At 36.7% G+C, this 25,983-nt stretch overlaps 1 protein-coding gene and 1 long non-coding RNA gene across 4 annotated transcripts; one reads left to right on the forward strand and one right to left on the reverse strand.

The window, feature by feature from the left end:
* The first annotated feature begins 10,137 nt into the window (after positions 1 to 10,137).
* Positions 10,138 to 23,467, forward strand: LOC107826519 (uncharacterized). Of its 3 annotated transcripts, none has more exons than XR_001657300.2 (3): positions 10,138 to 10,292; positions 12,037 to 14,044; positions 20,306 to 23,467. XR_001657300.2 is itself a non-coding variant. In XM_016653512.2 (2 exons), exon 2 carries the CDS (start codon positions 12,037 to 12,039, stop codon positions 13,945 to 13,947), a length of 1,911 nt encoding a protein of 636 aa, XP_016508998.1. In that variant the 5' UTR covers positions 10,138 to 10,292; the 3' UTR covers positions 13,948 to 14,104. The 3 variants fall into 3 exon arrangements, 1 of the variants encoding a protein (XP_016508998.1); XR_012695560.1 differs by lacking the exon at positions 20,306 to 23,467 and adding an exon at positions 14,767 to 15,074; XM_016653512.2 differs by lacking the exon at positions 20,306 to 23,467 and having other exon boundaries at positions 12,037 to 14,104.
* A 1,355-nt stretch (positions 23,468 to 24,822) lies between these two features.
* On the reverse strand, positions 24,823 to 25,767 carry LOC107826520 (uncharacterized). The gene is made up of 2 exons (XR_012695561.1): positions 25,551 to 25,767; positions 24,823 to 25,442 (listed from the first exon to the last, which is right to left on the reverse strand). It is a non-coding gene; the product is annotated as an uncharacterized LOC107826520 (long non-coding RNA).
* Between the last annotated feature and the right edge of the window lie 216 nt (positions 25,768 to 25,983).

Genomic DNA, 25,983 nt, shown 5'->3' on the forward strand with positions numbered 1-25,983 from the left:
AGCTAAAGGCAATAGGAAGACCATTCACGTGGACTAATAGCCATGTTTTTAGCAAAATTGACAGGGCATTAGTAAATGGTGAATGAATGAACAATATGCCTCCTATTCAAGTTCATGTTCTAGACTCATATTTTTCGGATCATTCACCTCTAAGTGTTGAATTGGGAAGACAACAGAAGAAACAACTAGGCCATTCAGATTTCTGAATTGTCTGGATGATGATACTAACTTTGGGAAGATAGTAGCAGATAAGTACAAATGCAGTATACATGAAAAAAGTATAGCTCAAGCTGAAGCACATGAAACAAGCAATGAAAGGCCTGAATGCAAAGAAGTTTTTTGGGACTACTGACAAAATTAAAGGCATCAGGAATGATCTTCAATTGTTACAATAACAGATGAGAACTTATAATCAGGATCCCCATAATTTTGAAGTGGAAAAAGAGCTATGATTACAGCTGGAGAAATGGGATTTACTAGAGGAGAACATCTATAAACAGAAGTATAGAGTCCAATAGCTTAAACTAGGAGACTCTAATTTGCCAGCATCAAGAATAGGAGAGCCCAGAATTAGATCAAAGCACTTACTAATGCAGTAGGGGATATTGTCCAAACAAAAAAGAGGATAGAAGAGGAGATACTAAACTTTTATCAGGGCTTACTTGGGCTACAAGTCCTACACTGCCTGCTATAAATTTAGATGATATGAGGAGGGGACCTACGCTATGAAGAGGGCAACAAATGCAACTCATCTGACCATTTAATAGAGAAGAAGTTTGTCAAGCACTTCATAGATGACAACAAAGCCCTAGGGATAGATGGTTTCAATTCACTATTTTTTAAGAAAGCATGGGCCATGATTGGAGATGAGGTAACTGAAGCTGTTTTGAATTTTTTTGATACTAAGAATCTCTATCAACCGATAAATTTCCCATCTATAACCTTGGTGCCTAAGGTTAAGAAACCCACATCAGTGAAGCAATATAGACCTATCTCATGTTGCTCCATACTATATAAGATCATCTCCAAAATGCTTACTAGTAGACTACAGGGAGTCATGGATAGCATAATTGATAAGAGTCAAGCTGCATTTGTACCTGGCAGACTTATCACAGATAATATTATCCTTAGTCATGAACTAGTGAAAGGATATGGGAGAAAAGGGCTGTCGCCAAGATGCATGATCAAAACCGACATGCAAAAAGCCTATGACTCTATTGAATGGGTGTTCCTAGAACAAGTTCTAAATGCACTTAATTTTCTAGAAATATTTGTGATATGGATCATGGTGTGTGTCTCAACAGTCTCATATTCTGTAGTCATAAATGGTAAATCAAGTGTTCCCTTTACTGCTAAGAGATGAGTAAGGCAGGGTGATCCTTTGTCACCATTCCTGTTTGTGATTGCCATGGAATATCTTAGTAGATCAATGAGAACATTGGTAGAAAACCCAGACTTTAACTACCATCCTCGATGTGAGAAATTGAACATAATACAACTGGGATTTGCATATGATTTGTTGTTATTCTGTAGAAGGGATGTGGTATCTACTCATCTTTTATACAAACAATTCCAGCAATCCTTTATGGCTTCTAGGCTAATTGCAAATCAATGGAAGAGTGTTGTGTATTTTGTAGGGATACCAGAACAGATTCAACAACAAATTATAAAGGAGTTAGGCTTCTCCGTAGGAACTCTACCCTTCAGATACTTGGGAGTTCCATTGAGTTCAAAAAGACTAACTATTGGACAATGCCAGCCATTACTGGAAAAGGTGGTGTGGAGAGTAACCTCATGGACATCAAAGATGATGTCTTATGCAGGGAGATTGCAGCTGATTAAAAGTGTGTTTATAACTATCCAACAATTCTGGTCTCAAATTTTCATACTACCAAAAAGGGTGATTCAGAGGATTGAACAAATATGCAGAAGGTTTTTGTGGAATAGGAATAATAAATGCTCAAATAAGGCTCTAATCGCATAGGATAAAATATGTGTGCCAAAATTAGCAGGTGGCCTCAACATAGTAGATATATACACATGGAATAAATGTGACGACCAGGCCAGTTGTCTCATGAGTTATCGCTCCGTTTTCCCTATTTCTACTTCATTATGCTTCGTTATTCGTGTTTTATGTGATCGAGATGAGTAGTTTGCGTTCGGAGTGTATTTGGTAAGAAATGAGACACTTAGTCTCTTTTAAGAAGGTTTAAGTTAGAAAAGTCAACCGGATGTTGACTTATGAGCTAGAAGGGTTGGATGTGAGTTCCGATGGTTCGTTTAGCTTCGAGAGGTGATTTATGACTTAAGAGTGTGATCGGAATTGGTTTTGGAGGTCCGGTGTAGAATTAGGCTTGAATTGGCGAAGTTAATATTTTGGCGATTTCCGGTTGGTAGGTGAGATTTTGATTCGAGGGTCGGAATGGAATTCTGGGAGTTGCAGTAGCTGCATGGTGTCATTTGGGATGTGTGTGCAAAATTTCAGGTCATTCGGACGTGGTTTGGTTGGGTTTTTGATCGAAAATGTATTTCAAAAGATTTCTCAAAAACTAGACTTGAATTCGATGTGTTTCGGGTAATTTGATGTTGTTTGAGGTGCTTTAATGATTGGAACAAGTTTGAATAAGGTATTGGGTCATGTTGGTGCTTTTGGTTGAGGTCCTGGGGGCCTCGGGGTGAATTCGGATGGTTAACAGGAAGATTTTGGACTTAAGAGATCTCAGAAGTTGCTGCTTCTGGTATTTCTGCACCTGCGGATTGGGGACCGCAGGTGCGGTGCCGCACATGCGGAAGAAGAGCCGCAAAAGCGATTTGGGAAGAATAGCCAAGGACTGCAGATGCGGCATATGGACCGCACCTGCGGAGTCGCAGATGCAGCTCGTGGACCGCAGATGCGGAACCTGGCCCCCTAAGTGATTTCTGCAGATGCGGAGGAATTTTCGCATAAGCGGTACCGCAGGAGCGGTGGTGGGATCGCAGATGCGAAAACCCCTAGGCAGAAAGTTTATCAGTCATTTTATCCGCGATTTTGAGCCATTTTTCCTCCGTAGCTGAGTATTTTGAGAGCTTTTTGAATGTGATTAAAGAGGGATTCAAGGAGAATTGATTGGAGGTAAGATTTTCGAACCTAAAACTCGAATCTATTGTGAAATTAACCTAGAAATTCTTGGAACTTAAGCTAAAAAATGGAAGAACTAGGGCTTGAGATTTTGAACTTTTGAATTGGGACTTGAAGGACCATTTGAGATCGGAATTGAGAACTTTTGGTATGTATGAACTCGTGGGGTGATAAGGAATCTAATGATATGAAAATTTCTGAGTTTCAAGAAGTGGGCTCGAGTTTTGCTAATTTCGGGATTTTTGATATTTTTCGATTGTTTTCGATTGGGCTTTGTTCCCTTAGCATATTGTGATGTATTCGTTCTGATTTTGGATAGATTCGACGCGTGTGGAGGCCGATTTGAGGGGCAAAGGCGTCACGAGCTAGAGTTGTAGCCAGTTTGAGGTGAGTAATGATTGTAAATAATGTCCTGAGGGTTTGAAACCCCTGATTGCACATTATAGTGTTATATTGAGATGAGACACACACTGGATGATGAGCTTGGGGTATTTTACTACTGGGAATTGAGACTTGGTCCGTCCCGACCGATGATTTTACCGCGTATTTGACTGAAACTTATTTTTTATCATCATGATTTGGGCTAATTGCCATAATTAGGCTTCGTGCCAACTGTATGAACATTTTGACTGATTTTTCCTCACTATACCTATTAAAAATCATATCCTCGGTCATGTTTCTATCTGTTTTAAACAATTCGAGCCGATTTTATCATACTATTACTAAATGAGAGAAATTTGTGGGCTGAGATCCCTATCTTCTATTATTGTGCCTGAGAGGCTGTGAGGTTAATGACTGAGAGGGGTTAAGAACCCAATGGTGAGGATATTATATATGTTATGGATCGGGCTGCACGCCGCAACAATACTTATATGGATCGGGCTGCACGCCGCAGCAATATAGCGCTTGGGCTGTAGGAGCCCCTCCGGAGTCTGCACACCCCCAGTAAGCGCAGTCGACTATCTATATGGATCGGGTTGCACGCCGCAGTGATGTACGGATCGGGCTGCACACCGCAGCGATGTACGGATCGGGCTGATGAGAGATATATGGGTCGAGAGCTGAGAATGAGCACTAAGTGATGAGAGTGAGCCTGAGGAGCTGATACTGTTCTGAGTGATTGATATTGTGCCCGAGGGGCAGATTTCTACTTGTTATTTACCTGCTAAATTACCTGTTTTACCTGATTTAAAGAGATTTCACTTGACTTCTTCACTGATTTACCGCTTTACGTGATTTTTACTGCTTTGATATAGAATTGCCTTGTGCCTTTACGTGTTTTCATGCTTTCAGCCATTATTTATATTTATTACTCACTGGGTCGGAGTACTCACATTACTCCCTGCACCGTGTGTGCAGATTCAGGCATCGCAGAGTCCGCTCCTGAGAGTTGATCCTCCCAGTCCAGGTAGTGTTTCGGAGACTATGAGGTAGCTGTTGGCATCTGCAGCCCCCGTGCCTCCCTTATCTTATTACTTTTATATTCTTCAAACAGTTGTACCAGATATTATATCTAGTAGACTCGTATCAGGATCCTTAGTTGCTCATGACTTGTGACACCCCAGTTTGGGCTGTGTCGGGATGGTTTCTACTGTTGTTATCATTATTTCCGCAAATTATGATTATTATATCATGTTTTAGAACTATTTATGGTATTTAACTGTTTAAATGAGGTATTCTGTTTTGGTCTGGCTTGCTTTGTTTTCACGAGAGGCGCCATCACGATCGGGTTCGGGGTTAGGGTCGTGACAAGTTGGTATCAGAGCCTAGGTTACATAGGTCTCACGAGGCATGAGCAGGTTTAGTAGAGTCTCGCGGATCGGTACGGAGATGTCTGTATTTATCCTCGAGAGGCTGCAGAACCCTTAGGAAAAAATTCATATTCTTGAAATTCTTGTCGTGCGAACTTGTTGGTCCGAATACTAAACTTCTTATATTCCATTCTCTCACAGATGGTGAGGACGCGAGCTACCAGACGAGGTGGACGACCACCAGTGCCACCAGCTGAGCCCACTAGAGGCTGTAGACGCTGTTGTGGTCGCGGCAGAGGCAGAGCAGCGAGGGCAGCACCTGTAGATCCACCAACTGCCCTAGCTCCGGATTAGACTCCAGCTATGGATGCTCCAGCAGCACCAGATCAGGCACCAGCTGTGCCCATCGTGATTTCGGGTCTTCAGGAGGCCTTGGCACAGATCTTATCAGTTTGCACTGGCCTGGCTTAGGCAGTTTCAGCCACTACAGTAGCAGCTACTTCACAGGCCGGGGGAGGCAAGCAGACCCCCGCTGCTCGCACCCTTGAGCAGGTAGTGCAGGGACTTCAGACACCGAGGGTACCTCCAGCCCATCCGGTTGCACCAGCTTAGGAGTTTGTTGTGCCAGTTATGCCAGATGATGAGCATCGTCATCTTGAGAGGTTTGGTAGACTCCAGCCTCCGACATTCAGTGGAGCAGAGGGTGAGTATGCCCAGGGTTTTCTTGACAAGTGTAAGCGGATGCTCCGTACAGTAAGGATTCTTGAGACTAGTGATGTGGCATTTACCACCTTTCAATTTACTGGGGCTGCTTTCACTTGGTGGGAGGCATATGAGAGGCATAGGCCGGTTGGTGCAGTGCCCCTTTCTTGGCAGGAGTTCTCCACTCTCTTCTTGGAAAAGTATGTACCGCAGTCCCGCAGAGAGGAGCTGCGTAGACAGTTTGAGTGGTTGCGACAGGGGGATATGATTGTGTCACAGTATGAGTCGAGGTTTTCTGAGTTGGCTCGTCATGCCGTTTGGATGGTTCCGACAGATCGTGAGAGGATCAGGAGATTTATTGATGGCCTTAACTATCTTCTCCGTATTCTTATGACCCGAGGTTTTCTTATGGCCTTAACTATCTTCTCCCAGTCCAGGTAGTGTTTCAGAGACTACGAGGTAGATGTTGGCGTCCGCAGCCCCCGTGCCTCCCTTATCTTATTACTTTTATATTCTTCAAACAGTTGTACCAGATATTATATCTAGTTGACTCGTATTAGGATCCTTAGTTGCTCATGACTTGTGACACCCTAGTTTGGGTTGTGTCGGGATGGTTTCTACTATTGTTATCGTTATTTCTGCAAATTATGGTTATTATATCATGTTTTAGAACTATTTATGGTATTTAACTATTTAAATGAGGTGTTCTGTTTTGGTCTGGCTGGCCTTGTTTTCACGAGAGGCGCCATCATGACCGAGTTTGGGGTTAGGGTTGTGACAATGAAGGTTCCATTCTCAAGCATTATTGGAATTTATGCAAGAAGAAAGATAGATTGTGGATTCAATGGGTGCATATCTACTATATAAAGGGTAATCAAGTGTCGGAAAGCAATGCTCCGCAAGCATCTTAGCTGATTCAGAAAATCCTAAAGACTAAGCAGTACTTGGAGGAAGCAGGGGTATCTAAAGAGGAATTCCTAAAAGGTGATAAATATGCTATCAAGATAATGTATAACAAGCTGAGAGACACATATTCTAAAGTGCAATGGAGGAAATTGATCTGTAATAACCAGGGTAGCCCTAAATAGTTATTCATATTATACCTTGCAATACAAGACGGATTTTACACAAAGATGAGATTCAAGAAGGGGGGTATGGGGTATGACACAATATGTGCACTATGTGATAATGAGGAAGAAGACATTTAGCACTTGCTTTTTAAATGTTCGATCACATCTCAGATATGGCAACAAATACTCAATTGGCAATGAATCCAACGTCAAGCTATGGGGTTGAATGAAGAAATTGAATGGGCTCAAAAACATGCCTTTGACAATAGTGCCAAAGCAGAAATATATCGCATGGCTCTAGCAGGAAGTGTGTACTATACTTGGTTGGATAGGAACAATAAATCTTTCAACAAAAAAATAAGACCAGCAGCAGCTATATTGAGGCAGATCATTCAAGATATACACTGCAAAGGGAGAATGAGGAAGAAATTGGCACCATTATTGAAACAACTTGATTACTATCCTAGTTAGATTGTTTAGTAGATAACACATAGTTTATAGTTTTGTATTTGTATGCATGGAAGAAGATGAAGTATACTAAAGTTGAGGCTGATGACCAACTTTAGAGGTTTCAGAATACTATGTAAATATTTTCCTGGTAATAAAATTTATAACTACCAAAAAAAAAGTTCATTAAGATGTATCTATATATGTAAACACATTTATAGAAAGTGAAAGTATTTTTAATTGAAGTAGGAGTATGAAAAATATCTCCTATAGTATAACAACAATAATTTCAAAAGGATTATTAGTATATCCTAATTAAAATTTTTGCATGTAAAAAATATTTTTATAATAGCTACTAAATAAATAAAGAAAAGAAAATGATTTTCCTTTACTTTCTTCTCACTTCTTTCTTCTATAATCTCATTCCTTCTTTTTTCAGATGCATTATTTTTTTTAAAAAAGAAGAAGCTATTGTATTATTGTGGGTAAGTTAGAACCTGCTTGGCTAAACTTCTAGGAGGCCAAAAGTATTTTTTTGACAAAAAGGTACTTTTAAAAAATTTGAGGTGTTTGACCAAGATGACAAAGTACTTTTGAACAACAACATAAATAGTTTTTCTGTTTTTGTGGAGAAGCTACAAATTCTAGCTTCTTTCAAGAAGCAGAAAATTAATCTGTTCAATACAAAAATAACTTTACAATGAATTTATATTTTTCAAATTATTCATCATTAATTTAATATTTTTCTTTTCCTTTTTCTTTTTTTATTTTATTTCTACCATACATTTCTTCTCTCTTTTACTTGAGTCATATTTTATTCTTTTTCTCCTATTACTAAGGGTATATTTTTAATATATTTTGATATATTTAAATTCATATAAACAGTAAGTAATATACTAGATACTCAATATTATTGCTTTGAAATAACTATGTTTTATATTTTTACTTTATGCTTTAATTAATATTTCATAATAAATATTTAAATTTATTTTTATTTTTTAAATATACTAATTGCAAACTGAATATTTACTGTCATTTTCATAATTTTATACTTAAAAGTACTTTTTGAAAAGATTGGCCAACCACAATGATATTGCAAAAGAACACTACTCAAATAAATTGGGTTGTAAAAGTATTTTTTCCAAAAAATACTTTTAAATAAAAGCATTTTTAAATAAGGAGTTTTTGGCAAACGGGCTCTTAAAATCACCCAGGTAATTACAAATGAGCTAATATTTCGGGATTTTTACCTAGCTATAATATATTAGAAAATTATTAACCACTTTTCTTTATGTTCCTTAAAAATTACATTGTGTATCTATATTTACTATTTATGTACAAAATCATGATAAAAGAATGATCTCTTAAATATAGGAATTAATTTGTAACTGCATCTCTCATCCCCATCTATCAGCTTAATTAACCTCCTACAATCGCGACTTTCTTCCCAATTTCAAAAAATCTTAAATTCATTCTCTCTTTCATACAAGTCAACCAATATCTCTCTCTCATACAAATCAAACTATTATCTCTCTAAAATTGTAGCATCATATATTTCTCTGAATCAATTCCACCAACAACCATTAAAAAGCTTCAACTATTGACAAATCCATCGACGTTATCTCTGAAATTGCAGGTAGAGAGATTTGCCATTGACATACCATTAAAAAGTTTCGAAGCTTTGAATTAGATATTCGGATTTTATGAATTTGTGATTTCTTTGGATTGGGTGTTCTTGAAAAAGATTAAAAATATCCTTTAGAGTTTATATCTCAATTTTAATGGAGATTGATTAAGTTTAAAGTTGGTTGTAGGTTGAATTTCAGATTGAAACTCAAGGAAGAAGAAGTTTCGGAATTGTATTACGATTGTATGATAAATGTATCATAGTTGTATCTGATACATCAATACCTAAGACAATTCTGATACAATACTAGTACTATTAAAATACAATATTGTATCATAATTTAAGTTTAGAGTTGGTTCCAGGTGGATGTTTTAAGTTGAAACTTCAAAAAGATGAAGATCAAAGTTGTATCAAAATTTGGAATTGTATTACGATTGTAACATAATTGTATCACAATGTGTACCTAAAATAATACATAATACAATACTAATACAAGTATAATATGATGTTATATCAGTTTAAGTTTAGAGTTGGTTTAAGTTGTATTATAATTGTATCACAATTGTGTAAGAATTCTTTCAGGATTGTATCAAATTGGTATCTGAATTATGAGCAGTTGTGAGTTCGTGACGAATTTCACAGTTTGTATTGATAATTATATATTAGTTTTTAGTATTGTATCAGGTATTATTTTGGATATTAATGTACCATCTACAAGTTAGATACAATTGTGATACATTTATGTTTTACACATTGATGCATCTGATACAATTCAAATACAATTATGAAACAGTTATCATATAATTCCTGGATATTTCTTCATTTTCAGTGTTATCCGGTCTCCCAGCAGAAGAACGATGCAATTAATGATTTAGTAATATGAAGCTGTCGGCAATGGTGGGAAGAGAGAAGATGGAGATTCTGGGCGTAGATTAAGGGATTTTGATGTAAAAAAAAGAAGGAGAGAGAAAAGGAAAGGAAAAAAAAGAAGAGGAAATGATATAATTGAATCTCTTAATTGAAGGCACTAATAATGGGGTGAGAGTCTTTTAAAGAGCAATTTACACAATTTGTAAGAAAAACCTTGATACTTATTAAAAACTACAAAACATAGAGAACATTGGTAAATAAATTTCTAATATAGTATAACTAGATAAAAATCCCAATATTTAAGGGCGAAGTGAAGTAATAATCACTTTTAAGCCAACTATTTGAAATATTTTCATAATTTACAATATATTTAAAATAAGTTCACCCAAACTTTAGTACAAGTATCAAATTTAGGACTTAGTGTCCAGAATTTTTGAACTGCTAATTTAAAATTCAGTATTAAGTATCCTAAATTTCTCAACAACTAATTTAAAATTTTCGAACATAATATTCCAATTTATGAATATAATTTTCCAACTTTAGCGTACCATGTCCTCATTTTGAGGTTTAAGCTGGAGTACGTCAAATCTAAGTGATATAGTTTAAAGATCCATAATAGTTTGCCCCTTTCTTCTTTCTTCCCAAATCAAAAGATCCAAAACCAAACAGAGGCAAAAGTGCCCAATCGCAGAGGAGGCCATTTCAAGGTAATCCCATATATAGAAATCCGTTTTCTTTGCTTGCTTAGGAGTGTATATATGCTCTCTTTCATAATACGGTTCTTGAATTTGCTAGAGCTTTCCATTGCCCCTCTCTTCCCTCTTTTGCAGCCATAATAGTTTCTTTTAGCGTGTTATTGACATTATGGAAAAGAAAGGTACCCATTTGGGCAGTATTCATGATCATTATTCTTAGAATTTACGAAGAAAATGATTTTATAGCATGAACATTGTGTTTTTAATAGGAGAAGGTTAGGCCTATTATGAATCTTAATGATACTGTTTACACTAACTCTACTATTTTATACATGTGCATGTGTTTGAATATATCAGTAGAAAAAGAAAAGGTAGAAAACAGCCGTGCCAGATAAACCCTAATTTATTTTCAAAGACAAATTGTTGAGTATCAGAACGAAACAAACTGGGATTGAGGTTTAGTAGTAGTAGTTGTATAGAGTGTATAGAAAAATAGTTTCTCTTAAAACACAAATCGTTTAGTACTCGAATGACACGGGTCCAAGTGGAGTGGTATTTAGGATTCATATAGCCAACTCCAACTGGTAAAGTTTGAAGGGGAGCTCTGGCGTAATTGGTAAAGTTGCTGTCATGTGACCAGGAGATCACGGGTTCAAGCCGTGGAAACAGCCTCATGCAAAAATGCAGGGTAAGGTTGTGTACAATAAACTCTTATGATCCAGCCCTTCCCCGGACCCCGCGCATAGCGGGAGCTTAGTGCACCGGGCTGCCCTTTATAGCCAACTCCAACTAGCGTGGTATTGATGTATAACATATTTGTATATATGTCTTCGTTGTTATGCGAGAGAAATGATGGCTCTGTCAGCATATATGTACATGTACACATGTTCCTTGTTTTGTGAGAGAAATGAATGCTTAATTGTCATTGTGATTGTCTTTGGGGTTCTTCTGTGCTCGTAAGTCAGTAAATGCTTAGCTTTTGTAACTTGGTTACTTTGAGATTGAAAACATTGTTGTGCTTTTTCCAATTTTGTTTATTTTATCTTTTGTTTTGTGTTATTCTTTTTTTTATTTTTTTATTTTTTATTGTTGGTGGTAATCCATAAAATTTTGTCTTAAAACACTATTCCAAGTTAATACTATAGTGAAAATGGTGGATAGCCGTTTTTTGCTAGTTGGGTACAGGGAAAAGAGTTTACCGACAGAAATGGAAATATTCGAAGTATTTACTTGATTTGATATGGTCTTTGGCTATCTGGTGTCAAGGAAGAAATAGGATTACATTAGTAGCTCAATGATAGCTCAATGTGCGCATTACAATAGATGTGGTGTTCAATTAACTCATCAAGTATATATACACGTACATATATATATGTGTGTGTATTTATTGGCTGTGCCATTTAATTTCTATTAGAAAGAAGAAATGAGACAAAACAAAGATGTATTTGCAGTTTTTTTATTTATTTAAATTTGATGCTTTATTAAGATATAGTCTACTTCTTGAGTACTGGGATCTGGATGTAAGTTGTCGAGGATCTAGAATACAAACTCCAATATGTTTGGGAAAATTTGCATATTCTTCAATTTACTTTTTGCTATGTAGTTCACATGGCAGTTCATGAGTCAATATTTTGACAATGTTTTTTGGCTGCTTACTATCCAAGAGAAAAAGTTATGAATGACATGTGCAATATCTATTTGTATGAACAGATGAGCTCTGGTTAAATGTTTAGTAACATTATGTCTTATGCTACAGATGTCTCTGCACCTTGGTAACCTATCATCTCGCATTCGTAGAGATGAACTTGAGCGTGTTTTCCGGAGATTCGGGCGGTGTAATGTTCGCGTGAAAGACAAATTTGGATTTGTAGTTTATGACTATCCTAGAAATGCTGAGAAAGCTCTAAAAACACTTCGAGGAAAGTTCATATGTGGAGAGCCAATAAGTCTTTCATGGTCTAATAAGCAGCCTCGGTTCTTGCAGAAATATACACGAGATGTTAAATCTTTTGAAGCAGTAGGAAGGACGCACTCTGCTAGGGAAGATTATGTTGACCATGTTAATCGTGGGGTTGGTTCAAATGGGGAACAAGGTTATAAAGAAAGTTTTAGGCAAGGGAATGGTGGCGAAAGGCTTCCTGCTGAAATTACGGATGAGGCATGTCATGAGAATAAAAAAGATTACAAGGAACATCATCCCTTTGTGGGTGATTTTCCGGATCAAGGTGGAGGTGTTGAGGGAAACCTCTCAAAAAATGATAACCAAATGAATCAAAATGTCCTTGAGGATAGATTGGAGTTTGATAGATATGAACCTAATGAGGCTGATGAGCGGACGGAGCAAAATGTTTTGACACACGGGGATGGTTCACTCTCTTTGAGGAAGCCTGAAGAGAAAGCAGGAGTGGAGCAAATTGATCCGAAGACTCAAAATGCTTGCTACAACTGTGGTGAAGCAGGTCACAAAATGCAGAAGTGTCCCCAGGGGATCAAGAGGCTTGAATCCAGGACTTCAAGAAGACTTCGAGCTGGTCGTGACACAATATCATTGAGGATGACCAAAGGTATCAGGGAGGCTATTGATTCCAGAAATGGCCATAGATTGAGGAGTGAACCTTCTCCTTCAGCAAGGACGACTCATAGAGGTGGAAGAAACAACCACAGAGAAAACAAGCGATGTTGGAAGGAACAGGGGAGTATTGAGAAGTTTCTTCCAAAGAAAGCCAGGGTGTCAATATCACCTTCAAATCATTCGAATCATACTTCATCTCAGTCACGGTCCTCTTCTAGGTCAATGAGGTCTTTGTCTCAGTCTCCCTCACCATCTAGGTCAAAATTAGTATCCTCCATTAAAGATTCTCCATTTTCCAGTTCACAGTCTGGTTCATCAACCCTTCATACTAGAGGTAAAAGTTACAAGTCTAATATGAAGTCGAGGTCAAGCTCTCCTACATCATCTTCGTCTCCGGAAAAGGTGCAGAAAGATCAGAAGGCCACTTTCGTGGATGCTGGTGACCCTCAGTCTAATGGAGTTTTATTTGAAGGGGAGCCACTAGAAAATAGTGCTGCTAGAATGGATGATTCTAAGCTTGAAAACATCATTGTTCAAGTGGAAAATCAAGGTGACGCTGCAGTTTGTGAACTGGAAGAGGATGTTGAGCATGATTGTTGTCAGAGGAGGGATGCAATAGATATAGGCAAAGATTCTTGTCAATGGAAAAATTCAAATACCACAGGATCTGACACGTGTGATCTTACAACATGGAGTGCATCTCCAAAGAGTTTGGCAGAGACAAGGGAGCTTCAAAATAATGATGTGGTGGAAGAGCAGACATTGGCACAAAATCCAAATTCTGGTTCACCAGTTGCTGAGAGGCTTCATTCCGCTACTTTGACAAGTCTATCCTCAGAGGAAGTATACCGGGTTCTCAAACACTATGGGCTAGAGAACCAAGAGAAGAGAGAAAATGAGTTACCTGTGGAAACTTATTTTGGTTGTTCTCGCTTGTGGCCTTGGGAAATCATTTACTATAGGAGACTTAAGAAGGGCCTCATTTCAACTGAGAACTATTCTAGGAGGTTGGCGCAGAATAAAGAGTTTGGTATAGTGGACAAATTTGTAAGAAGCAGTAGTGGTTGGGCAGAATTGAGAAAAGAAAATAGTTAATCGTTTCCTTTGACCGATCGATGCATCATAGTTCATGTCTTTTCCTTGTGATGCTATGCAGAAATTGGTTAGAAAGCTTTTACTGACCCTTCAGCAGGTACCTGTTATTACTGTTATAATTGTTTTAACCTAATATAATATAGTAGAAATTTGGTCTGTTTTTGTCCCTCCTTCTCTGCATCTAACTCTGATAGAGAAGGCATGAGAACTGGTGTTTATTTTTTCTGATAAGCCTGAGGACAATTGCTAGTTTCTGAAGTAATAGTGTGTTGTTCCAAAAGGTGACAAAGTTAGCTCTGACACCCTTTCTTTCGTGGCTTTTGAAAGCAAAACTTAGAGCTGGAACTATTAGGGATTGTTGTTTTCTTTTTCCCGGGAAACTTATTGTACCATATTCTGATTCTTTTTTCAAGCAGACCTGTCGCACCCAATTGCATAACTTATAATAATGCTTCTTTTGTATTAATGATAACTTTTGTTATGGATTTTTTGTTTCCAATGGAGTAATAGATTGTTATTGATTACTGTATAACTCAAATTTCCTGCATTTGAATCAAGAAAATAGGTTCTGTAAAGAACACAATCATAAGCAAGTAATTCCCCTATTTGAAATGCAAAGCAAGCATGGGCTTTTAGGACAATAGTAGAGCACTTATATTAGATCTGAGTTGCAAGGACCAAAGATGAGGATGAGGAAAAAGGACAAATGAGAAAGAGAGAGCTTTGGCATCAGACAAATACTGGCCTTTCAACATGAGTCCAAATAAAGTGAGATTAGTATTTCCAGGCACTAAACTTTGTTTTTTTCTTTGAATGAAGATGGTGTTCAGCCCTGCTTGCGCGCACCTCCACTATTCTATCGGATACCTACTACCTTCCAACAATACAAGTATCAGGTAACTCTACCCACCAATGCTTAGGCAGATGGGAAGAAATCACTTAGTGTGCTTTTGCCTCCGCTGAGATTTGAACCTAAGACCTCATAGTTCTTCTCCACTTCATTGACCACTAGACCACACCCTTCGGCTAATAACCCTTCTCTCAAGAATATGTAGCCATGAACAATGTTGTCAAAGGATCATTTAAGATGTGCTTAAGCCCTGAAGCCCAAAAAAGCTCAGGGAGTGCGCTTTGCCTCACTTAAGCTGCTTCAGTGTAGGCAAGGAACTAAAGCATGCACCTTATTGCCCATGCATGCTATCTTGAGTCGAACGGTACTAAATAATAAATATAATCAACAAAGAGATATTTTAATTATTAAATAAAAACATTATCAATGAATTTGTCACTTTTATCTTGCATTATAGATATATTTTTATTTTGTTTCTTCATTATGTCTTTTTTAACTAAAGCTCACACTTTAACTACGCTTTGCGTTCAAAGCCCCAATAGACTTGGAGCGCTTCTTAAAGCTTTCTGGCTTGAAAAATGCTGGCCATGAGTTATCTGGAATAGAGACAAATAAGTTGACGACAACTTTAATGTTTTCTCTTTACTCAATATTCAGTTACCTGCTTTATTTGTCTCAATCCTAGAACTCTTTCCTTGATTTTATATTTCTCAGAGAAATCTCAGAACTAACATTTATATGTTTAAGGAATTACATAAAAGTTTATGGCCTCTGCGTAATGGTGACACACCAATTGAGAAATGTTCAAGGAATTAGAATTTGTGAGTCTTGAAGTGGTTCAATGATAAGTTCTCTTATGCTTGAAATTAGGTAGTCAATAGTGCTCTTTTGACCTAAGTAGATAGGAAATAAGTCTTCAAAACTCCAATTTTGATGAGATGTCCTTCAACTTCTTGTGCCTGGTTCTAGGTTTCAGCTTCTTGGTACAAACTTTGATTCTCTTCTATGACCTTTTATTAGATAAATAAATTTCTCAAATTATTATATTCATTTAAGCCCTTAGGGCTTACTTCAAGTGGCAAAAGTTTAGGGACTCGTGACTTGTCACAGGTTCGAGCCCTGGGTCGTGCAAACTAAGCTTGGTATTTAAGTGGAGAAGAGCTGAGAGATAGGCTCATTATTCCCGAGTTTCAGAGGCTATGTAAGTTGGGAACTTTATGTAAGCTGGACCTTGAGAAAACTTATGATTATGTGAATTGCGATTTTATGGATTTCATTATGTTGAAAATGGGCTTTGGGGACAAATGGAGGAGATGGATGAAGTTTTGTATTTCTACTGCCAGATTCTCTATTTTGGTGAATGGGATTCCATGTGGTTTTCCGGGAGTTCGAGGGGTTTGAGACAGTGGATTCATTATCCCCTACGTTATTCATTTTCGTGATGGAAACATTGAACAAAATGATGGATATGTTGGTCATTAAAGGACTATTGAACGATGTGATACTTCGTTTAGAAGGCATAGTAATGTGACAATTACATATCTCTTATTTGCCGATGCCATTTTTTTTGTGATGCAGAGGTGTCCTAACTAGCTCACTTGAGACAAATGCTTATCTGGTTCTAGGTTATGTTAGGCCTTAATCATCTTAGAAAATGTGAGATCACATCGGTTGGAGAAGTGGAGAATATTGAAGAGATTGCGCAAGTGTTGAATTGTAAGGTGGGTGCTTTACCTACTACCTACCTGGGGGCTACCGTTTGGTGCTTTGAGCAAAGATCTTGTAGTGTGAAATCCGGTGATAGAGAGTAAGAAGCGATTTGCTGGATGGGAAAGAGGTATTTGTCGAAAGGAGGGAAGGAAGTATTGATTAAAAACACTCTTTCTAGCATACCTACATATTTTATGTCACTATTGCAGGCTCATGGTAAAGTAAATAAAAGGTTGGAAAGACTTCAACGAAACTTTTTATGGGACACAATGGGAGGAACAAGAAATTATCATTTAGTAAATTGGAGAGTTTTGACTTCTCCAAAGGAATGAGGAGGACTTCGAGTAAAAGATCTTAAGGTCTTCAACAAAACATTACTAGGGAAATGGATATAAAATTTGGGGTGTAGGAGAATGCATCTAGAGGGGGGTGGTAACAAAAAAAAATGATATCACGGAAGAGGGATGGAGGACTAGAAACATCATAGTACCGTATGGATGTGGTTTATGGAGGAGTATCATGAAGGAGTGAGAAGACTTTAGTGGACATGTTTTTCAAGGTTGGGGATGGAAGCAAGATTAGTTTTTGGGCGCATAAATAGTGCGGGGAGAACGAGTTGAGGGAAGCCTTCCCCAACATATACAAAGTATTATGCCAAAGAAGGATGACAATTCGACAAATTTGAAGGTCTCACGAGGGGGTTGTTCTTTGATAATTGAGATTCATGGGGAACCTACATGATTGGGAGTAAGAATTTCACAACTTTGTTGAGGTATTGTACAAGTTGGATACATTGAACATTATATTGACGTATGAAAATGGCGAGAAAATAGAGATGGATTATTCACTATTAAATCTTATTATAAGAGGTTATTAAGGTGAGAGGAACATATTTCCCTTGATGGTCTATTTGGATTTCTAGAGCACCGAGAAAGGCATGTTTATTGGCATTGTTGGCAGCAGAGGGAGTGATTTTGACAGCGAAATCCGAGAAAGAGGAGGATCACCTACGTCAATTGGTGTTTCATGTGCTAAAGCTCGGGCGAAGAGGTAAATTATCTCCTATTGCATTGTAAAGTGGCTAATCATTTATGAAAGGTGGTCCTTTGTTTGGGGTGCAATGGGTGATGCCGGGCATAGTGAAAGAAACGTTACATAGTTGGGCTCATTGCAGGGGGAAGAGAAGTCCAAGGGCTTGGTGTGTTGCCCCCTTAGCACTCATGTGGGTTATTTGGAAAGAAAGAAATATGAGGGCAATTGAAGGGTGGAACAAGATTTTGTAAAATTGCAAAGTAGTTTGTTTCTAGTTTCTTTTTGGTGTACTCATAAGGCCCCTATTTGTGTAGAGGATTGGGCCTCTTTTGTGGAGAATCATATTTTGGTGTAGGCTCTTTTTTTTTGGGATGTACGAATTGTATATGGAATTTTCCCTAATTCTTAATGAAATTAGTTACCTCATCAAAAAAATGACAAACAGGATACCACTTTCTCGAAGTTTAGATAAAACGGGATGTAATCAAATGAGTTGGTCAGATGACAAGCTATGGGTGGTCTCGAAAAGTTAATATAGTAAAATTCATGTAACTCATGTTCAATATGAATTCTCCTTCTCATATTGTGGTCCTTCATGAAATTACAAGTATTAAAAAGGGTAGTCCTTCATGCAAGCACATGTATTGAAAAAGGTTATTGAGCAATTAAGTCATTGAGGTAAGAAACTAATGAATACGAAATTAAAAGTACAACCAAGAATATAATTCAAAGAGGGTATATAGGTAACTCGACATATTCCAATAGGCGTTTGGGATCCATTACCTATGTGGCAGTAGGAAGGTTTGAGAAACAAGAAATAATGGAGAAGAGAAACATATTATTAAAATATGATCTAAAGCTCATTTATCAATGACACATGGTCTAAAATAAAGTATCTAGATTCATAGGTAATAAAATTATTTGCTTGAATTGCAGAAACTACTTATGAAGTTGACTTCTCAAGTACCTTATTTAGGAACTTAAGATAATGAGATAAAAGAACATGCATTCCCTCAATCTCTAAGTCCCGTTTTTTCTTTGACCAAGATTCTGAGATATATTTGGCACAACCGAAATGGCCACAAAATATGAGATAGTTACCTAAGGTGAAATTGAGCACGCTGAGAAGATCATACGATTTTTGTTTATGGGAAGAAATTCCTCAAAAAATTTGTTTGCTGGAAAAAGAAGGTTCCTAATTTTTTTTAATAAAAAAAGCACAATCACCGGAGATGGTTACAAGATAGAATATCTTTAGTATGCTGGAATACCAATGTAGTGTGGGTGGAATTGTGGAAAAGTCAAGATAATCGACCAAAGGTATTGAGTTGCCGAAAAACCAGTGGAATTTTGCTGGGTAAATCAAAGAACACCTTGGTTGGAGTCTCTGGCCTCCGTCGATTTCAAACTACAAGGAAAGCTTGAAATGTTAAACTCCTCGTTTACAAATCTACAACGCCAAAATTTACAATTTTAGCTGTCAGAATAGGTTAAGGGAGTCAGGATATGTGGTTGCTTTCATATTGATGTAAAGTCGCTTAAATGCTAATAGTGTGTTCAAGTTTGGAAGCCATTCTTAGTCAAAAAATATTTTCACGTGTTTGGCCAATGGAAAAGAATTAAATTTATACTTGCAGAGCAATATATGAAACATAATTAAGTAAATAAAAGTGTCTTTTTTAAAGTTTTAGCTTTTAGATTTGAAAGTCACATAATTGAACATGATATCAGAGCAAATAGAAGTCTGGGGTTTAAGTCTCACTATGGCATCACCATCCATTATCAAGTTGATTTTTTACATGCTTGACCTATAATTAGGCCTGGGCACGATTGGGGGGGGGGGGGAGATGTTAAAGACATAATTAATTAAATAAAATTATTCTAGTTTATGTAGAAGCCTGCTTGCCTGGTTTCATCATTGTCTCTAGGGGTGTTCATGGATCGGTTTGACTCGATTTTTGCTTAAAAGGAAACTAAACCAGCTAAGTCGCTTTTATAATATTTAATCTTTCAGCAGTGCTTTCGGTTTTGTTGCTTTGGTTCGGTTTTTTCCCTTAGTCATTGCAAAAATTTGTGTCACATGTTATTTTCTTCGTATATATTATTCCCTCCGTTCCATTTATGTGAACATAGTTTGAATTGACACGAAATTTAAGGAAGAAAGGAATACTTTTGAAACTGATGGTCTAAAATATGTCATAGCAATTGTATGGTTATAGAACTTTTGAAGCTTGTGGCCTTAGACATACCATAACATTTGTGTGGTTATAAAAGCTTCTCATTATAGGTAAAATGGGAAGTGTAAAGTTAATTGCTTCCAAATTTGCAAGTGTCATTCTTTTGGAACGAACTAAAAAGGAAAGTGTGTCACATTAACTGAAACATCAGTCATTTGCCCTTCTTGATTTTAGTACAAGAAATTCATTTGCCCTTCTTCATTACAATTTAATTACGCTTTAATTATGCTTTGAGCTTAAAACTTCAACATAGTTTGTGGTGTTTCTACCCTTCTTGCCTTTAACAACCTTCATCTAGCTCATGTAATCACTACCTATCCCAAACTGCTACAGACTGCTAGAACAGTGTTCAAGACATTTTTGTTCCTGTCTTGTGGAATCTTTTGAAATTTTTGGAGAAGTTCTCACTTCTCAGTGACTTCAGACTTAAATTTGTTTGGTTGCAATATACTGGTTTGTATGCGAGTATCTCAGACTCACAATGAGATAATGAGAGGTATAAAGTCATGCATTTGCCATAATTTTGCAGATAAACAAATCACTGGTAATTGGAAGTATTGCGTTCAAATGAGAATGGTATATTCTTGCAACCAAAGTTACCAACCGCTTTGAATTGGAAGAATAAAACTTGAGAGACTTGCCTGTAAGATTTATCTAGTTACTTTCTGGGCTCTGCGTGCTCTACTTCCTATACCATAGTCAGTTAAAATGTCCTCCAAGAAAAGAAAAATCAGTTTATTGGTTTATGTTGGATAAGTGTGGCAAAATGCTAAATGACCATAACCTGGAATTAAACTTGTTATTAACATCTTGGGGACTACTGAAGTTCTTTAGTTGTGGCTGAGATAATTAAGAATTAGGAGTAACAAGAATTTGGAAATATAAGACCGTTGGAGTTGGTATAAATGCTAGTTTCTTTGTTATGTAGTACATGTAGCTGTGTTGGTAGGAGGCAATAGGTACTTGGTGAATTGGTCGATGTGTGGCAACTTATAAAAGAAATATACTAGTTGCTCACTTGCTTTGCGATAGCAATATGTCAATCTTGTTGAAATCATATTTATGACTAAAAGGAAAGCACAAAGAATTTTAGCTTGATATAGTGTTGCATCCGTTGGTAGAATTGACATAGTATCCATTGAAAAGTATAGTATGCTAAGGTGGAATGTCTGAGGCTGTTTCTTTGACTCAAAATAGGTTAGTGTATTCCTAAGCTGCAATCCCTGTTGGCCAGGATACAGTGTATGTTGTTTTTAACCTAGCTTAGCTACTTTTAAGAGCAAACCCCTTTTTATCAGATACAGCAAGATGTCCTTTTGGAATAAAACAAGGTGGTTAACTCTATCATAAAAAACTGGTGGGGATGTTCGGAATAAGACTGTTGAGTGCCAACGATGATGAGATCACCTGTTTTTCAATTTATGGGAACCTTGTACCTTACGTCGTTGCATATTTAGTTTTTCTATTAATTGATATACTTATGCATACAGTTGCTTGTTGTACGTTGTTCACTACTACCAGCTCACGGTCACAAGCTTGCTTGTGCGAACAAGTCAACAACTTGCTGAAATTTGCAATTTCTATTTTCTTTATTTATCTATTGTAGAGGCAGATTGAAAAGTAGATGAACTGATTGCAGAGTGTCATTGCCTGCCATGTTGGTGTTTTCTGTTTAAAGTACTGCATCATTCTAAGTTCATGCTTCCCAATATTCATTGTTGACAGTATTAATGCACTTTGTTTGGTTCTAAATTGGGGTATGGTATGCCTGCATTCATGATGTCGCTGCAAGTATATGTTCTCAACTGTATCCTTAGTTATAGGCATGAAATTTGCCTTCTAAAATTATGTTTAGGTTTTGTTTTCTTATTGACTAGCTAAATGCTATGCGTCATATTATTGATGGTGCAACTGACACCAGCTCTGGCTTTGTTTTTGTTCAATTAAAAGTGATGGTGAGAGGATGGAGTGGTTGTAGTTTTGGCTATATTTTGAGGTCAAATTAATTCTTTCTACTCTGATGTCGCCTTTGCTCTTTCAATTTGCTGTTTTCGTGGTTTATCTTCTAAACTTGCCAACATCTTTTTAGGAGGTTTGACTAGTTGAAAATGGAAATATTGATGTAGCCAATTCCGAGTAAATTAAAATAGTTTAAGCACATAGTGCAACACTTTTATCTGGCAAGACAAAAGAGATGTTCTGAAGATGCTCTAGTGCCTCCATGGGTTTTGGTCTAGTGGTAATAGCACACACGTGGTCAGGTGTATGCATTAGACTAACCTCACCGTTTCAACGACAAAAGCTTGATATTTAAGTGGAGAAGAATAAAAGGATTAGATAATTATCTATCGAGTTTTGAGTTATGTGCCGCTGGCTTTCAAGACTCGTTTCATTAAAAATAGATGCACTAATGTACCATATTTTTCTCAATGTTTAGTACTGTCTGAAATTGTACTAAAGTAATAAGAAGCAGATGAAGCATATGCTTTTTACTAGGTTTCCATCGGATGACTTTGATTAATAATGTCTTTTCAATTATCTTAAGACCGGCCTAACCTAAAATTTTAAACTCTCATCTTCTCATGTTGGAACCCCCATGGCCACGTCTAAATCTATCTTTTGGAGTTGTAGGTTCAGTTTATTTCTTCAACATGCAATAGCATTTCCCCCCTTTTTAAACATGAGGGCCCAATTCCTTCTTTCTGTCAACACTCTTATGCACATAGTATATATTATTTTGCATTCAATAGTCATACATATCAAGTTGCTTATACTTATCAGGTGCATTTCTTTAGGACAATGATGTCTAAGTTGCGCGTACTTTGATTATTCCACTAATTATCGAATATCTATGCCATTAAGGCATAGATAGATTTTTTTTGTCGGGTGATTTTAACCTTAATCTTCCATGGGTTATCCCACGTCATTCATCACTAGACCACACTATTATGTGCGATAATCGGTATTTTTCTCCGTGCTCGTAAATTATCTTATTTTATCTCAAATTGAGATGTAGATATGTCAATGTGATGCCTTTTGGCCTTGATTTGAGACATTTTCTGAAACTTTTACTTTTCATGCCAGTCTATTTTTGTTTTTACTTTTGGAAGAGAGATTCGGAGTTGTGGGGTACTTAACTGCTCAAAATTTGTAGCTTTTGGTTTATCAATGGTTACTAAAAAAATTTTAATATTAAAAAACTAAAAAAGTACAATAATTCCCCGCAACCAATTTGAGATGTGTATTTTGTAGTGCCATTCAGTCTATTCAATAGAAGAATAAAATAGGGTGAGATCCTATAAAGAAGTGACATTCGAGTGACGCTTGTCCTGTAAAACCCAGTGAAATAAAGATTTTGTGGAGGTGGGAGCAATTGAAATTAAGATTTCAAAATTATTTCATTCTGTCGAAAATTGACTTTACAGTATAAATAAACGATATAATATGATTTGATCTTGTAGTTCAAATTATCCCGTACGTGACATATCTGAAATAAAATTAATTATTGCAAGAAGGACTGATATCTTAGGGAAGGGAAACGGGGCTTTGCATGTGTATGAGTTAAAGAAGGGGTGGGAAAAAGGCGAAGAGAGTTAAAACAGAATTGAATAAGGGAACATGCAAGGAAAGAGAGATGCCCAAATTGAGAAAGTCAATTAAATAGGTCATTTAGTGAGAAAACAGTTAAAAAGAGTTAAAACAGAATTGAATAAGGGAACATGCAAGGAAGGAGAGATGTCCAAATTGAGAAAGTCAATTAAATAGGTCATTTAGTGAGAAAAAAGTTTAAAAAGAAAAACGAAAAAGCATATATTATTTTTTATAACAATAATTAAAAATAAAAAGAATGTTTAATTGAAGATGGTAGTAGAAGATGAACACAAACATTTAATTTTGTATTTATCATATGACGTAATGGCTTCATTATTCTCAACCGTCTCAATTACTGTTTGCATTTATTTGATTTTAATTGTTCTCACTTCTCTCAATCAAATATGAAATATAGTATCCCCCTTCCCTCTTATTGTCCAATTACCAGAATTACCCTTTTTCTTGGACCTAATTAAAACAGCACATGCATGTACATCGTATAGTGTCATCACATTGATTATTTGGATTTATAATAATATTGACATGGAACTACTTCCAGATTACCATCAATCCTTTAATAAATCCTCTTAGGGATCGTTTGGTAGGATGTGTTAGCTTTGATATTATTAATTCTTTGTTTGATAATGTTTTTCAATTTATGTATAACTAATATTTATATTATACTTATTATAGCAAACGGTCACATTAGCAATATCATAGTTTTTAATACATGAATAAGCATGTATAAAGATAGAACGGCCCTTTCAAAACTTTTAATACACCGAATAAAATGGTCAATAAGAAATAATTCCAATATAACTAATACTAGTGCCAACATTACTAATACACTCTATTCAGTACTGTTCTTATATAGACTCTACTAAACGGCCCCTTAATATACATCATGTTACTACACCATTGCTAGTGTCACTTAAGGTTACTTGAATCTCTGATCATGGTCAAGATTTGAGCTCTCAATTTCATCGTGTACTGTCTTTTCGATAATTATATACTCCAATAAAGTAAGAGTCCGAGCTGTCCGAGCTTAGTGCTGATCACTATCGTTATTAATTTTTCTTTTAATTGTTGCAAAATTAGTGTCTTCGGACTTTAATCAAAGATTCAATGGTAGTTCAAGATTTTATTTTGGACAATAGAAGTTAATCAAGAATGCTCTTTTGCATAGCTGCTATACTCTGTTTTGCCAAAGAGCAGCTAGCAAAAAATTGACTAAGATTAACTGACATTGCTAATGCGTCATGCTATGTTTCTACAGTAAGATGGGTAGAAAGGCATTGAAAATAAATGGAAAAATTTACCAAATATTTCCTTTTTGTTTCCCTTAAGAAAATGTGGGCACTTTTAGTTGGGCCATTTACAGTCTTCTGCAAAAGATGGAACAAACCTGAAACCGACTAACCCCACAACTAGCACTATAAAAAGGGAGTAATAACAAACATAACCGAAACCTTCAAATTGTTTGAAAATTAACGCAAGAACCAAAGAAAAGCACTATTTAAGCTCCAAATTCCCATTTCTACCTTTCATCATGGCTAAATTTTCCAGTCAAAAATGGAGCTCAAGTAGTGCTATTTATAGAAGCTAAAATAACAGGGGAATAGGGGATGTGTTTTTTTTTTGTTGTTGATGGGATTCTTGAAACCTAGGGAGTAGTAATTAAATTTTAAGTGAGCTTTCTCCTAGTAGTAGTAGTAGTAGTGTTGGTCTCATAGATAACATCAAGCAAACAAGTGCTTTTGCATTTGGGGCATCTTGGATCAGCTTCAGCTAGCATGACATACATAAGGCACCTTGGACAGCCCACAAGAACCATAGATGTTGCTGTTTCTGGGCTGTTGGCATAGCGTTGACCGCCCGACGAATCGTCCGAAGACACACATGAGCTTGGTGGAGATGTTGGTGATGCTGTCAATGACCTGTTTGGTGACTCCAGCCTTATTGGATGTTGGTTAATGTACTGCTGCTGCTGCCTTGGTGGAGATAAATTCAACTTCAAGTCAAGTTTTGGACCATTTCCATTCTTCCTGCTCATGGTCTTGCTTGTTATTTGAATCCTGAAATCAAATAACAAAGAGAATTTAGCATGAGAAAATGAACATATGATTAATATTTTTCTTTTTTGTGATCATTTTTGACAAGATTTTGTAGTAGCAGTGCTATACCTTAAGAGATTCTTGTAATTGTATGGAGGGTGGTTTTAAAGAAGATGTGTGAGTGGAGCCAGCAGCAGCAAAACTAAGATGATGGGAAAAAAAAGTTGAAGAAGAAGAAGAAGAAGAAACTGTGTTGTTGATGATGATTATCTTGGTCTTTATATAAGAGGGAGCTATAGAGGGAAGAGATGGGATTGCTTTAAAGGTTAATTAAATTACAGTGAAGTTGAAGGGGAGAGAGAGAGAGGAGAGAGAGAGAGAGAGAGAGAGAGTTAATAAATAGGAATTTAATTGAATTGAAGGAGGAACAGTACAATAGTAGTAGTTGTAAATAGAGAGGCAGAAAATGTATTAATGGTTGGAAAAATCCCAAGAAGGTATGCAGAAAAAGGAAAATTGGAGTAAATATTGCAATTACAACTAATTAGTGCATGCAGTGCAG

This window comes from Nicotiana tabacum, chromosome 10 (genome assembly GCF_000715075.1).
Source record: "Nicotiana tabacum cultivar K326 chromosome 10, ASM71507v2, whole genome shotgun sequence".
NCBI classification, from domain to species: Eukaryota; Viridiplantae; Streptophyta; class Magnoliopsida; order Solanales; family Solanaceae; genus Nicotiana; species Nicotiana tabacum.